At 45.3% G+C, this 15000-nt stretch overlaps 1 protein-coding gene across 14 annotated transcripts in view; it reads right to left on the minus strand.

Moving 5' to 3' along the window:
- Positions 1-15000, minus strand: part of LOC105903071 (adhesion G protein-coupled receptor L3-like) — a 268604-nt gene that overhangs the window by 130424 nt on the left and 123180 nt on the right. For all 14 annotated transcript variants that reach the window (XM_031584694.2, XM_031584696.2, XM_031584695.2 and 11 more), the window contains one exon: positions 94-203. In XM_031584694.2, the coding sequence (XP_031440554.1) occupies positions 94-203 (110 nt within the window). The remainder of the gene's footprint in view (positions 1-93; positions 204-15000) is intronic.

Here is a 15000-nt window from a genome sequence, read left to right on the forward strand (position 1 = left end):
CAGAACAGGAACTGGAACCTGAAAGGAAAGCAGTGTTGACATGGGATGCTATTAGCCTTCAGTGATCATAGAGAGGTGGAAGGAGATACGTACTGTATGGGACACACTCGTACTGCACCTCCAGGTACTTATAAGTTCCAGGGCAGGGGTCGGGAAACACTTCAGGGCCAGCCACCACGGCACACTGTGTTCGGTTATTGCACCTGCAAAAGAGAACAAAAGGGAAGCGATAAGCCATTCTGATAGAAGATTATCAAATGTGATGAATCTTCAAAGTCACATCAATGTCATCCGCGCACGTCCTCAATGAAGTGCACAAACCAGAGCCGTAACTCAATTAAAAGATATTTAGCATGTGGCTAATGAACGGGAATAAATAGCATTTTACTGTTGCGATTATGAAATCGAACCATTTGAGGGTTGAGTGGCCACTGATTGCTTGTCTGTCAGCAATAAAATTACCGGGTTGAAAAGGAGAGGTGGGGTAGACATTCACTGAGGTTTTTCTCCGTTGTGAGTTTTCGGACCGTAAGGGAGCGGACGCAATATAGGACCATGACTAATGCACAGGGGACACAGGCAGTCAAGTGAAAAATCAACCGAAACATTTGAGCCAATCCTTCTTGGGCTCATTAGCCTCTCAATCACAACGTTTTGAACCACAGCACTTTACACAGTCATGCCTTCATTCGCTTCGTTATTTATTCAGTCTCTGATTGAGACAAAAAAATGAAACGACTGCCAACTAAAATTCGAAGCGTATAAGACAAAACTTGGACGTCAATGGCTTTAGAAAAATGAGATCAACACACCGGGGTTAAACAGAAATAAACAGCCAACGAACGTTGAATAATACACATTAATCATTTCACAGCACCAGCCGCAATAACATCATTTATGTCCGCAATTTGAAATATTAGACAGTTGGCACAAACTCTCCACAAGCATCGCCAAGCCAATTCAATTGCACATCAAACCGATGCTAACAAACGGCCTCTGGCGGCAAAAGGTGCCGAGGGTCAGGCATCATAAAAAAGTATTTATTTCCCGCTAAAAAGCTTCTCACAATGCAAGTCGCAGGGAGGGTCGAGGCGAGCTGACACCATGATTCATACCGGACAATTAAAAGCTTCCTTTACACCTTAATTAACATTGATTCGGGGGCAACTAATCAATCTCGCCAGGACGAAAGGAGAGCGAAGGACCTTTTCTCGTTTAAGGCTAGGCTGTAATGAGACGCGGCCCGGGTCTTATCGCCATCTGGGCTTTATGGGGTCACGACCCTGGATGCCACTCATTTCACTCTCTCCGCACTCAGTCTGAAGCCTTTAAATGCAGCCCATGTAGTACAGGGTCAAAGCCATAAGTGAAAGAGAGAGAGAGAGAGAGAAACTATTACCATTCACTCCCTTTCATAATCGATCTCTATTTCTATATAACAAGTCCACTTCTCTTGCCCAACAGGCTTATGTCTTTCTTTGGAGGCATAATGAGAGGTTTTTTTTCCGTGATAATGAGACACGACTCATGACTAAAACCACCACTAAAACACTACCTCAAAGGGAATAGAGCTTCTGCCTATTATCAGTGGAACAAAGGAAGGTTTTTCGTTGATGGGCAGGAGGAACAGACTTTCTAAGGCTGGACATTGATTCAGAAAAAAACGAACACTAACTCACTAGCCTTAGCCAGAGAACAGGATAACTGCCAAGGGCTGAAAAACATTGTTCAACATAATTTACTAAGCAGACAAACATTTTGTCCAACACATGAACAATGCAATATTGTTCATTATGCTGTTAGGCACATTTTTAATTAGTCGTAACAATTATAATTATTAGACATTATTTAATTTGAAGACAATTCGTATAGTTGGCAGGCATATTCATCATGAGGCCACTGTAACCGCATATAGTGCTGTGATTACAAAGGCCTCACTATTCTCGGATACTTAGTCACTGCTCTGATGCTTTGAAATCAAACAAAGTAACTTCCTATCAGAGGAATCAGATACGTTTATTGAGAGCAAAGATGACAACGAACGTTTCCAAGGGCTACATTGGGATTTATTGTTAGTGTCCGACTCTCCTTCCTGACTCGGTTTAGAAGACAAAAAGGAGTGCAGCTTGTTTGAAATATACTGCCTTTATCATCTGCACTGTAATATTTATTGCACAAACAATACAAAGTTCACAGAGGGTCAGGACGTCAAACTTTAATCACAGTGCGCAATCGCTTCACATCAACCCGTGGATTAAGAATAATAATGCTGGACAGGGGGCAGATTACACACTAAATCCAAGCATCAATATTTATCTTGACCCATATTTGTGCCGTCATGGGGTTTAAAGATCGCTTCATGCTGTGAAGTCAGATGAGTCGTTTTTACGAATCTAATGAAATCACGTGCACCCAGAAGAAAGAGAAGAGAGAGAGAGAGAGAAATATGCATGTAATTAGAAATAAGCAAATGAAGAAACAAATCAATGATGATAATAAGAAAAAATCAATAACTAGTTATACTCATAACAAGTAGGGTTCAGGGTGTCTAATGATGTTAATGTTTTTTTTTTTTTTTTTTTTTTTTTTTTTTTTAATGTGGCTCGTTGGCCTTCAGTTTGACCTGTGAGATCAGGGAGGCTGGAGTTGATGTACTGGAGGTGCAGTGCTGAAGTCCCTCAAGAGGCTGGGGCTGACGTCTTCTCAAATTAGACTGACTATTAAATGAGGAACTATACATAATCTACACAGAACAATGTCCATTCAAAGGACATTCACAGAGGATGGTTTGATTGTGAACCGGTAATCTTCTGCTCTTCACTGGTTAGCACTCTGCCTCTTTTTTTTTCATTGGTGTATTAAAAGTCTACTGCACTCTGTAGTACCCTCTGATGATGAGCGAGATCGCATTGGACTGACTGGCACACTGACTGAAATGACACATTTCTTCATCTGAAGTCCACCGCTTCAATCCATAAGAGCTCACTACAGGTACTTATTTACTCGTTTAGCTACCTGTGAGAGTTTGTACCCTCTTGTAATGCTTTGTTTCTATTGAGTCTAATTGGCTTCAAACCAACGCCTGTATCCAAGATCATGTCGGAATTAAAACAAGACACATAAACAGAGTTTGGGTTTTTTCTTTTTCTTTTCCTTTTTGTGGCAATCGAGGCAGAAATATTGTGTTTCGTATCTCTGTACTCTTCCTTCCTTTCTCTTCTCCAGTCAGCACCTTGTCAAAGGCACGGCATTTAAATAGAGGCTGCCTAGCGCTTTTCCATCCACTGTGCCAAATGCCCCGATTTCACAGATCCTCCCTCTCCCGCCTCGCCTTAGCAAGAAAAGAAAAGAGGAAAAAAAAAAAAGCCAATAATATTTAAGCAATCTAAATATGAATGGTGACATTAACCAGCTGTCAAATGGTGGACCTACCCCACAAATCCGGAAATTCCACTGCAATTCAGAGCGAGTGTCTAAATAGTTTTTTTTTCCCCCCTCCGTCTCATATTTTCATTTCTGGCTCAGCATTGTTGTTCTTCAGAGAGAGCGACGATGCTTCTCTGTCAGCACTTTGCCTTCCGGATGGCGAGGGTGGGATGGGGGTGGGGTGGGGTGGGGGGGGGGTGTGTGTGTGTGTGTGTAGTGGACGGACGGACGGTTTCACATTTGGGGTGGGTAATGGCACGAGGAGCCTGAGCTAGCTTGACGACTAATCGCCGTAATCTCCACACTGATCCCCCTTCAAACAAAAGCAGAGGACCGTGCCAGAGGACCCCAAACACAGCCGCATGCTCACAACGCACACTTGCGCACGCACGCACGCACGCCAGGCACGCACACACACACACACACACACACACACACACACACATAGAAACAGCGGTTGGAGCTGCCTCAGATTAACAGGTGCCATGAACTGTGTTTGGAACATGGCGAAAGGGAAATGCACACTACACTGCCCTGTTATACCATCAGCAAACACACTCAGCACACACACACACGTACACACACACACACACGTTCACACTCAGCACACATGCACACACGTACACACACACACACGTTCACACTCAGCACACAGGGACTGGAAAATGGTGAAATGGGGAATGCACAAGGCCCTGTTAAATTATCAGCAAACATTGAGGCAGGTTTCTCCCCACAAAGATTAAGCCATCTGCTTCAGTTTGTTGTTAGTGTGGCACCTCAGTGCTTGGATGGTTGAATTCAGTCAAAGTTCCCTCACATTTCCTGTAACATTTGCCTAGTGACCCGTCCCCTGCTGGAGAGTTCCAAATATAGACAGGGGATTAGGTTCAAAATTGGTCTATTTGACACGGTTCCTTCACGACAATGTTCTCTAAAAAAAACGTTAGCCATGTTTTTTTTTTTGCAATTAAAAGTATAAAAATGACTATGACTGACTCGAATATGCCCACTTTATCCCCAAAATTCAGTAAAATAAAATTATCTCAACCACACCAGTGAAAACTGCCCAACTGCCCAACTGCCCAATAGGAGTGGCAAGCTGGAGAATGACCCATAATGATGATGGCTTGAGGGATGCAGTCCAGACACAATATGGTCAGCGGAGACCATGGACATGGCTACCATGCGTTAGCTCTGAGAGCTAAAGGCTGACATAAACATTTCCCCACACACAATAGTTCTGTAACGGTTCTTCTCATGCCTTTCTCGTTTACATTTCTTTTATTCATTTAGCAGATGTGAACGTACAGTCCAGGTGTATATTTCCAATCAGTATGCTTGTTCACTGGGTAATGAACCCATGATCTTACACTACCGCCTGAGGTCCAGGAACACGTCCATGTCTTACAGTATACTGAGGGAGTATTTCAGGATCCACTATGTATTAATCATGTTTTCGTTTCTCTGCAGTCTTTACCAATTAAATCAATCAATGTTCCCTACATGCCGGAGGTGGTAGTCGAGGGGTGGGAGTCCAGAGACGTGATCGCGTTAGTCAAATAATCGACAAAGACTTTGGATCGTCTCTACATAGTACATTTGCCCCTCAGGAGTGCAGTTGGCCAGAAAGGGTTCAGATCAGTTTGTCAGGAGTTGTGTGTGTGTGTGTGTGTTTGGTGTGTCTCAGAGGTGAGGTGAGAACACACTTGCAAAGGATTGTGGGTACCAGGGTGTGAGAAACACTTCGCTTCTCATCTGGTCAAGACCTTCCTGACGTGAAATTGATTGGAGTCCTAAGAGAGTAAGAAAGAGTGTGTGAGTGTGTGTGTGTGTGTGTGTGTGTGTCTGCAGTAGTGCATGCATGGGTGTTATTTGTTTGTAACAAATGGACAGCTCGATAACTCCCTGTCCCTTATTTTGAAAGACAGTGCTGTGGCTGGTGTGTGTGTGTGTGTGTGTGTGTGTGTGTGTGTGTGTGTGTGTGTGTGTGTGTGTGTGTGTGAGAGATAGAGAGAGAGAGAGATGGACAGGTCAATATGGCAGTGCCACCGTGGGGAACTCTAATGGGAACTAAGGCTTCAGTGCTAGTCAGTGCTAGGGTGCAACAGAGGAGGGCACTTAATTCATTAGCCTCCACATCCATCACACACACACACACATTACATACAAGCATACAATCACACGAACACACACACACACACACACACACACTCACATTACATACAAGCATACAATCACACGAACACACACACACACAGACACACACACACACACTACATACAATCATACACACATGCATGCACGCACACACACACCCACACAAACAAACCTCCACACACACGTAAATGCAGACAACCACCAACCCCGAATGACAGAGCTGCATACACCCTCATGAAATAAACACACGCACACAAGCACGCTCATGCGCACGCGCGCGCACACACACACACACACACACACACACACACACACACACACACACACACACAAGCACAAAACCAACACCGTGCCGTGCCCTTTGATGGTGAATTGTGTGTGTGAAAGGGAAGCGCTGTCTTAGTGTTGCTGGGTAGTTCTGGCATTAACCTACAGTGGCATCTACATGAGGAGAGAATACAGCATTGCAAGGGACCTGTTTCAGCACAGCATGCTATTGTGTTTTACACTGATGGCCTACTTAGAGAAGATGCTTATTCTCTCATGGGCAAAACCCCCACAAACCTGTACAATCACACACACACACACACACACACACACACACATATAGACTAGAACAGCATCAACCATATACAGTTGCAGCATCAACCAAGCAAACAATCAAAAATCAGTACACATAGTGTAATACCAAAAATAAAGTAATACCAAATTCTCTTTCAAACTCATCACACCGCTCCAGTAATACTTCAAAGGGGTTAATTGTCCACTTCGTAGGCATGGTCATAATGATTTGACTTCTCACTCCTCAACCGCAGTGCTAAGCTGAATGATCCCATCACTTTATGCCAGGCCTCCATTGGCTTGAGTCATTTCTGACAACCAATCACTGCAACCCACTGAGGAGTCACCCAATCAATACTTCATCCACTTCCTCACGCACAAATCTCTGGCTTTCTCTTTTCTCTCCTGCCTCAGCTACAGAAAGACCCCCCTGCCCCCAAACGTCCACATTTATCTGCTGATGCAGAGCAGATTACAAATCTGAAGGAAGACAAGTCAAAGACTGACTATGCAAACAATGGCCGCTGCTGGATTTAAGATGTGGGTGAGTGGGATTAGGATAGAACTGTGCCGCTAGCAGAAACCCACAGTTTACAAATCTCTGCATCTGAGGCATAGGCTACCAACAAAATTTGACACAGTACAGCACAGCACAGGCGAAAACACAGCATCTCACTGGATCGCATACCACAACAGCACAGCACATCACAGCAAAGGACAGCATCTCACTGGATAGCGTAACACAACAGCACAGCACAGAACATCACATTAAAGGACATCAGGAGGAAGAATGGCAAAGCATTGCACATCAGTCTCCATCTTGTGGTTGCTGTCCTTTGTAGAGACACATTTCATATCACAGCGAAACTTCCCTCTTCTGCCACATCTAAGTGTGCCGAAGACTTTTCCAGAAAAGGCATTCCGGTGTGTGTGTGGGACACGTGGACGCAACGCGTCCCGGTCACGATGAATTCTTTAACGTGTTTCTAATTTCAGTGAACCAGGGGAATACTGGGACATTTACTCAAAGTGTACCCCCACACAATCTCAAACATTTTCCAGGAGAGAAACCGAGGAGCAGGTTTCCATAATTAATGTGTGCTTGTCCCCTTACCCCGTGTGCAAATGGCTTCAGATGTTTTATTAGTGGGAGGTGACTCTGGGGTGGTGCTGAGGAACATTTACATACTCCTTTAGCATTCAACACTCACCCCCATCCATGATATCCCCTACGGATACGTGAACTCTGAATGTTAAGCATATCAATTTAACCAGCGCTTCCCATAGCTTTTGTTGTTATCTTGTTATCTCGTTGTTTTAAGAAGCTGCAATCTGCAAGTCAAATTCCCAATTAATGTCTATACATTAAACAACCTACACATGGCTGCCATGGACATGTGGTTTTGATGATTGTTTGTCGTTGGGGGCCATTTTGTAGAGTTAGTCAGTCCCAATGTCATGGGGAGATACAGAACGAGTGAATATCTGCACATGCTACAGATTGTCAGTGCCATAGATACACCTCTTCTTTTTCCCTAGTCCAGTACGATCTAGGACTCTTTTAGAAACAGGCAAAACAACGGGCAGCTCAATCCTATCAAGCCCGTTGCACCACAAAAAAAGACACTAATTAGGCTGTTCCAAAAAAAGCACATGACCAATATCCACGCCATGGTTCTTCCCCCTCCTCTCTTCCTCCCCTTCATTACCACCAGAGTCATGACCACACCAGAACCGCTCTGGAAAAAATAAATAAAAAAAATCACCCCCACACACAAACACAATGAGTTGGAAAAATCCCCCAAAATTCTCGCACACATACAGAATTATGCTGGAGTTTTTTCTCGGCTTTCAAGTCTGTCATTCTCATTCCTTGAAGGATGGCAAAATGAAAACATATGGATTTGTTCTGCTCTCTATTCCAACTCCTATTTGACTTCCTTCACTGCTCCTCGGGCTCTTTTACGTGGTGGACGAAACACGCGCTGTGGACGGACAGGCCCCTTATTTCTCAAAGCCTGGTGACTCTCCAGGGACCTGCAACACATGCCTGGCCGATAAACACATGCATTTCCTGCTAGTGTGTGTGTGTGTGTGTGTGTGTGTGGTTATGGGTGTAGATTACTTTTGTGAATGTATGTATATGTGGGTTGTGTGTGTTTGTGTGTGTATGTGTGTATGTTGTGGGTTACGTCGTGTGTGAGAATGTGTGTGTATGTGGGTCAATAGTGTGTGTGTGTGTGTGTGTGTGTGTGTGTGTGTGTGTGTGTGTTTGGCAAGAGAATAGCAACAGATGACGGAAGCGCCACCACTTGTGAATGGAAGCCATTCACCAGGCTAAAGAGTCGGCGATGATTGATGGCACAAATACAGTTCCTCGGCGAGGTCTCCCAAGTTTCCTGTCTATGGGCGAGTTAATGCCCCCTCCCTCTCACCAACCAATGGGCTGCGTGAGGACCTCTGCACAGCACGGCCATCATGGATGTAATATAATCTGATCACATTCTCCCTGATGAATAGAATGGTGAATTCTATGTCATTTCTATATATTCTATAGTTCTTGAAATAGGAGAACTATGGAGTAAGAATAACTTCAAAATTCACAGATGAATTTTGGGATTTACAAATAAAGGTGAAGGAGAATGTCCTTTAAAAAAAAAAGGAATTTGTGAATCAAGATGTGTCAGGAAAGTTGGAAAAACCCATGAATAAATCCAGGGATGTTCAAAGATGGTGATGGTGAGCGGTAGGTAAATGCATATTCATTAGTCTGCGAATAAATGTACCAGCGTTTATGTTTGTGAATCGCGTGACATTTATATGTGAATCAGGAAATACATTTGTGAATTGCGTGACATTTATTTGTGAAGCGTGTGAAATTTATATGTGAATCAGGAAATAGATTTGTGAATCTCGTGGCATTTATTTGCGAATTTTGAAACTGTTCCATAGAGAACTATTATGTGCAGTGTAATATTCTTGCTGATGCTTTTTTTGAACGTTATAATATCCTTCTGATTAGAGTTAAGTTGAAGGTCAGGATTCTGAGAGTACAATACAGATATTCCACAGTGATGAACAGTATTTTAAAAAGCACTTAATGGCACAGTGTAAGAAGGGCGATTAAATACAGTGGATTTCAAGAATATGAAAGTCAAACATGCTGTATATTTCAATGCAGGCCATAGGAGAGTAGAAGTAACACATAAGTCTCCTTTAGTCATCTTGATGTATGGTATTTTTGTGTGTGTGTGTGTCTGTATGCATACTCTATCAACACACTGAAACACACTCACACACACACACACTCCCCCAGTTACAGTAGAAAGTGACTACAAGATGAACTTACTAATGAAATAAAAGAAAAATATATAAATAAAGTTATACATAATAATAATATATAAAGTTATACATAATAAATATGAATATATAAATAAAGTGAATACAAAACACAGCAGCAGACAAAGATCTCCTGGGAGTCTCTCAAAGTCTGGAACACTGCAAGGGGAGGGCGGTGTGTGTGTGTGTGTGTGTGTGTCTGTCTGTGTGTGTGTGCTGTGACTGGCCAAAGTGGCGCCGTTCACAGAATATCTCCCGACATACTGCCGCAGTCTCCGGGATTTATCGTCCAATCATTTCTCTCACGCGGCTGTTTCCTTGAGCCCTGATAAGTGATGGATGTGTCAATCTAAGCTCGCCGGAGACGGCCCGCCCACCCGTCTGTCAGAGCCTGCAGGCCATCGGGCCGGAGAAGCTACCCAGGCTTTCGGGTTGGACCATTTACTGCAAATTGATTAATTGAATGTGACCCAGACTGGCAATGCAATTGGGGCAATTGGCTGGAGTATACAGATGGATAGATGGCTAGAATCATCACCAAATGAACTACTGGCAGATCCAGATTTCATTTCATACCCAGGACTGAAGTCCCACCCGTCCCTTACTCAAATGACAAGGCAGCCCAGTATGTAAATAACGAGTTGCAAGCAGTCACAATGCCAAGATGTTCAAAGCGCTCACAAAGACGCTCACAATCTCTGGGAAAAAAAAGAAATTCGTTTGAGATTCGTTTGTCAGCCCCCCCCCCCCCCCCCCAACTAAGCTTCAAAGCCTTCTTAATCCATTCAGCATCTACATATCCCCTCCCCATGACAAGGATAGAGCGGCATATTTACTTCCTGTTTATACGTGCAAAGCCCTATGGATAACCAGACAGCCTATTTCCAATCATATTTCATGGGCATATGTTTTCATGGGCTCGCTGGGCCTCACACTGGATGCTATGAAAAGCAACAAGCGCATCCCCGGAGAACGGAAAGCCCATTCACTTTACACACACCGCAATAAACATTTTTTTTTTCCAATCAAGCGCCCTCAATAAACCAGCAGTAGGTGCTCGCTCGGTTTTGATACACAATATGGAGTGCGTTTTCATTTAATTTGAGAAAAAGAGTGGCTCTCGGAGACTTCGATATTAACAAACAGACCCGCTGGCTCGAAACGATGACTGATACCAGCGCTGCGCAAATTAATTTCCTCCCAGTGTCCAGGAGTCCCCTTCCGTGGGGTAATATTTCATATCTTTTCCAGAGGAAGCGCAATAAGTTGATGCGGTTAGATTGCAGATAGTGACTGAAGGCCGGCGCCCCCTGCTGACAACGTCTGGTGGTGCAGCCTCATGTCAGTGGGCGTCGACCTTAACTGTTAAACGGGGGGCGTGTCCTTGAGAACTGTACCACAGGGTGCAGAACTGGGTCCGTCTCTGTTGTTATCTGACACGCCATATCAGTCCATTGTTCCTTTTAATATCCGCTCAATCCACTATGTGCTACATTACATTACATTACATTTGGTGTAAATACAGGAAATATTAGTGAAGCCCAATGCTGAGCCAAACTGCCAACATGGCTGATCTCTATGTGTTATGGTGAGAAACACAATTTGCTGGCATCACAGCAGGAGACAAATTCTTAAATTTATTTTTTTCATATGCATGCATGACAAGGTACAACTTTGTTACCACAAAAAGAAATACAAACAATGGCTAAGCACCATGGGCTTCCAGATACGGTGACATGATTTCTGAAAAAGAGGTGCCTGGAGCTCGCTGCCAGGCAATTTATCTGCATATTCATCAAGTCAAATGCGATTTTAATCTGTTTGCACACAATGACACTTCCACACACACACACAACACAACAGTCCCACTTGTGATGCTCGAGATGGAGGGATTGAGGACGAAGTCCAAAACAAACAAACAAAGCAACGACAAAGAAGATCAACTCTGAATACGCCCATCCATCCACAAAAGCGGCTAAATCGGGACTGAGTCGGCTGGATGAGAGCGGCATCTGGGCCATATTGGGTTATGGATTAAGCTGCTAGGTGCTACGTCTATTCACGCGGCCTTGGTTCAAAATGTCTGCCGGGATTACAACAGCTGAGAGGCCACTGCTCCCGTTTCAAGGCAATTCATTTGTATATTTTGTGTAGTTTGGATTTATTTTTAGGGGTCCATGTATGTGGCAGCAAATGCCTGGTTCTCCGTTGCACAAACCTACACACACACACACACACACACACAAACCCAGGTTCTGCACGATTTAGGTGAGAATTAGGCAACGTGTCTACGAGAGGGAGTACATGCGCCTCGTCGCAACTAAGGCTTTACAGTAACGTGATTATGTGCCATGCTCCATGGGAAGTAACAACACGATGTGTGTGAGCGTGAGTGTGTGTGTGTGTGTGTATGTATGTGTGATCTAGCTCAAGTGTGCAGGAAGCTGTGAATGCTTTTTGCGTGTATGTATGCGTATGTATGTGTGTGTTTAACAGACATCTATTTATACAAGCTGTGCATTCAAAATCTGTGTGTACCAGCTAGCATTTACTTATCTAACCGTGTGTGAGTGTGTGTGTGTGTGTGATCTAGCTCAAGTGTGCAGGCAGCTGTGAATGCTTTTTTGCGTGTATGTTTATGAGTGTGTGTATGTGTATGTATGTGTGTGTTTAACAGACATCTCTTTGTACAAGCTGTGCATTCAAAATCTGTGTGTACCAGCTAGCATTTACTTATCTAACCGTGTGTGAGTGTGTGTGTGTGTGTGCATGTGTGTTCTTGATGGTGAGCAAACAGCCCCCACGTCGCCTCGCCTGTCTCCTCTTCATGTCGGAGAGGGGGGCCCATACTCTCACATTTCTCCTGCCCACATGAGGCCCTTCATGTCTGGGCAGAGTGGTCAGATAGCCAGCCAGCCAGCCCCCCCCTCCCCCCCCCCCCGCCCACCCCGCCCCCACCCACCATGCCTGTGGAGCCGACCTGACTGCATCGCCCCGTCTCCGCGGAGAGCTCTTACAGACATCATCACCATCACCATCACGCCCCAACGGTGGATAACCCAAAAAGGAAATGGGTGATACTCGAGGCACGTGCCTGTGTGTGTGTGTGTGTGTGTGTGTGTGTGTGTGTGTGTGTGTGTGTGTGTATGTGTGCACATGTGTGTGTGTGTGTGTGTGTGTGCACGTGTGTGTGTGTGTGTGTGTGTGTGTGTGTGTATGTGTGTGTGTGTGTGTGTGTGTGCACATGTGTGTGTGTGTGTGTGTGTGTGTGTGTGGGTGTGTGCACGTGTGTGTGTGTGTGTGTGTGTGTGTGTGTGTGTGTGAGATAGATAGAGAGAGACTGAGAGAGAAAAAAAATAGATAGAAGGAGAGATTAGAGATGCAGAAAGAAGAAAGTGCCATAGTAGGAGGCAATGTGAACGCACGCGCGCGTGTCTGTGTTTGTGTGGATAGAAAACACAAATGAAAAGGGGGAAGAGAGAGCGGGAAAAAAGCACCATGCCCTTGGCTTTCTGTGGAGAATGGAGTGGTGTTTGTTGGCTTTCTGTGGAGAATGGAGGGGTGTTTGTTACGCACAAAGGGCACAGAGGGAGTCAGAAGAGCCCTTTAAAAAGCTTACGTGGCCACATGCATTGCATAGCGACCACAAAAAGAATTTAATCCAACCCCCCCTCGTCCCCATCTCCATCCAACACCCCCCCCCCACACACACACACATACACACACACACACAAACACAACTGATGCTTTTCAATGGGCTGCGGCAGCAACTCTGGAATCTTTGAAGATAACTGAGGAGGCCAGTGGATAAAAAAGGAAAAGAAAGAAAAAGTGTAAGAAAGAAAGGACGCACGCCAGTCTCAGAACACACACACACACACACACACACAGACAGACACAGACACACACACACACAGACACGCACACACACACACACAAAACACATACACCAAAGCCTTAAAGCTCACCAACTCCATTTCCATTCAAAGTAACCATGGCAACCCTCATGTCCGACTTCTGAGTGTGTTTCTCTCTCTCTCTCACAATCTCTCTCTCTATCCCTCTCTCTATCTCTCTCTCTTTCTTTCTCTCCCTACATTTCCCTTCTCTCGCACTTTTCCTCTCGTTTCTCTCCTCTCTCTTGTAACCACAACACTGCATTCCTGTGCTACATTCACCCAAAGCCTGGTTCCTGTACCCCCCACCCCTTCTCTCCCCTCTCCCCCCTCCTCCCCCCACCCCCCGCTAATTACGCATTCCGCAGGAGAAGCAGGCGGGTGAGTGCGCTCAATGGCGGCTTGTTCACTCGGAGCCGGCTGCAATATTCCGTGGCAAATGAACCTGCGCCGCAGTCATAACCCGTACACAAAGAGAGAGAGAGAGAGAGGGGGGGGGGAAAGGGAGAGGGAGAGAGAGGGAGAGAGAGAGAAATAAAGAGAGACAGAAAGAAGGAAAAACAGAGAATCCAACCGTGGAAGCGGCCTTGCCTCGCTTGTTTTAGACGCAGCTCAGAAGGGGAAAAAAGATAAGCATCTAGACAAATAACACTATTCACAAGAAACACACACACAATCACGCACAAAGGCCAAAAAAAACACCCCTTCAACACAGCCACCGTCGCATTTCTGCTGCTGCTGCGCCTCTGCAAGTGTCCTCGCCCCTCGCTCCTCGCCCCTCGTCCCTCGCCCCTCGCCCCTCGTCTGGCCCTGACAGCTAGATGGACACCCTGAGCTTCAGCCGCTCCCATTTCCATAATGCGTGCGGGGCTGTCTATAACTAAAAGCCCTGTTCTCCTGGAAGAGGTCGGCCACTGATGGACAAATGATAGGCCCGCCGCACATTGGCATGCTGGGTAGGATCGGGGGTCTTAGCGAACTGTCGAGGAGGATTCATGGGCGGGATTAAGGGCTTTCACTGGGGCCCCGGCTCCCACGTCCTCTCCCTGTCGTCAATTTTCCCATGATCCCTCTCTGTCTGTGCAGCACTGTGTGTGTGTGTGTGTGGTGTCTCAATTGGTGTCTATGTGTGTGTATGTGAACTTAAATGAGTTTAATGGCAGGCAGGAGTGCTGTATTGTGATTTGCGGTGTGCCCGCAAGATGAATCGCCGTCTGAATGAGACGCGTTGAGAGGGGCTGAAAGAGGAGACAGCAGGAGGGAGGGGCTTTTGTACAAATTTTGATGGTAAGGAGTAAAAATGTCCAACCTAAACACACACACACACACACACACACACACACACACACACAGAGACATACACACACGGGAATACTAAACAGAGATGCTAAGCCATTTCCAACCCTAATGACCTTAGCCACACAACATTACAATGTCTTTAGCCACTGCCCTTAGCAACAGACAGGCAGATCTCCAGAAGGTTCTCTGAACACACTCAGGGACACATGCTCAGTACGCACGTATGCATGGAGACACACACACACACACACAGACACACAGGCACACACACACACACACACACACACACACGCCTCAGTACGCACGTATGCATGGAGAGCAG

This window comes from Clupea harengus, chromosome 18, assembly GCF_900700415.2.
Source record: "Clupea harengus chromosome 18, Ch_v2.0.2, whole genome shotgun sequence".
NCBI classification, from domain to species: domain Eukaryota; kingdom Metazoa; phylum Chordata; class Actinopteri; order Clupeiformes; family Clupeidae; genus Clupea; species Clupea harengus.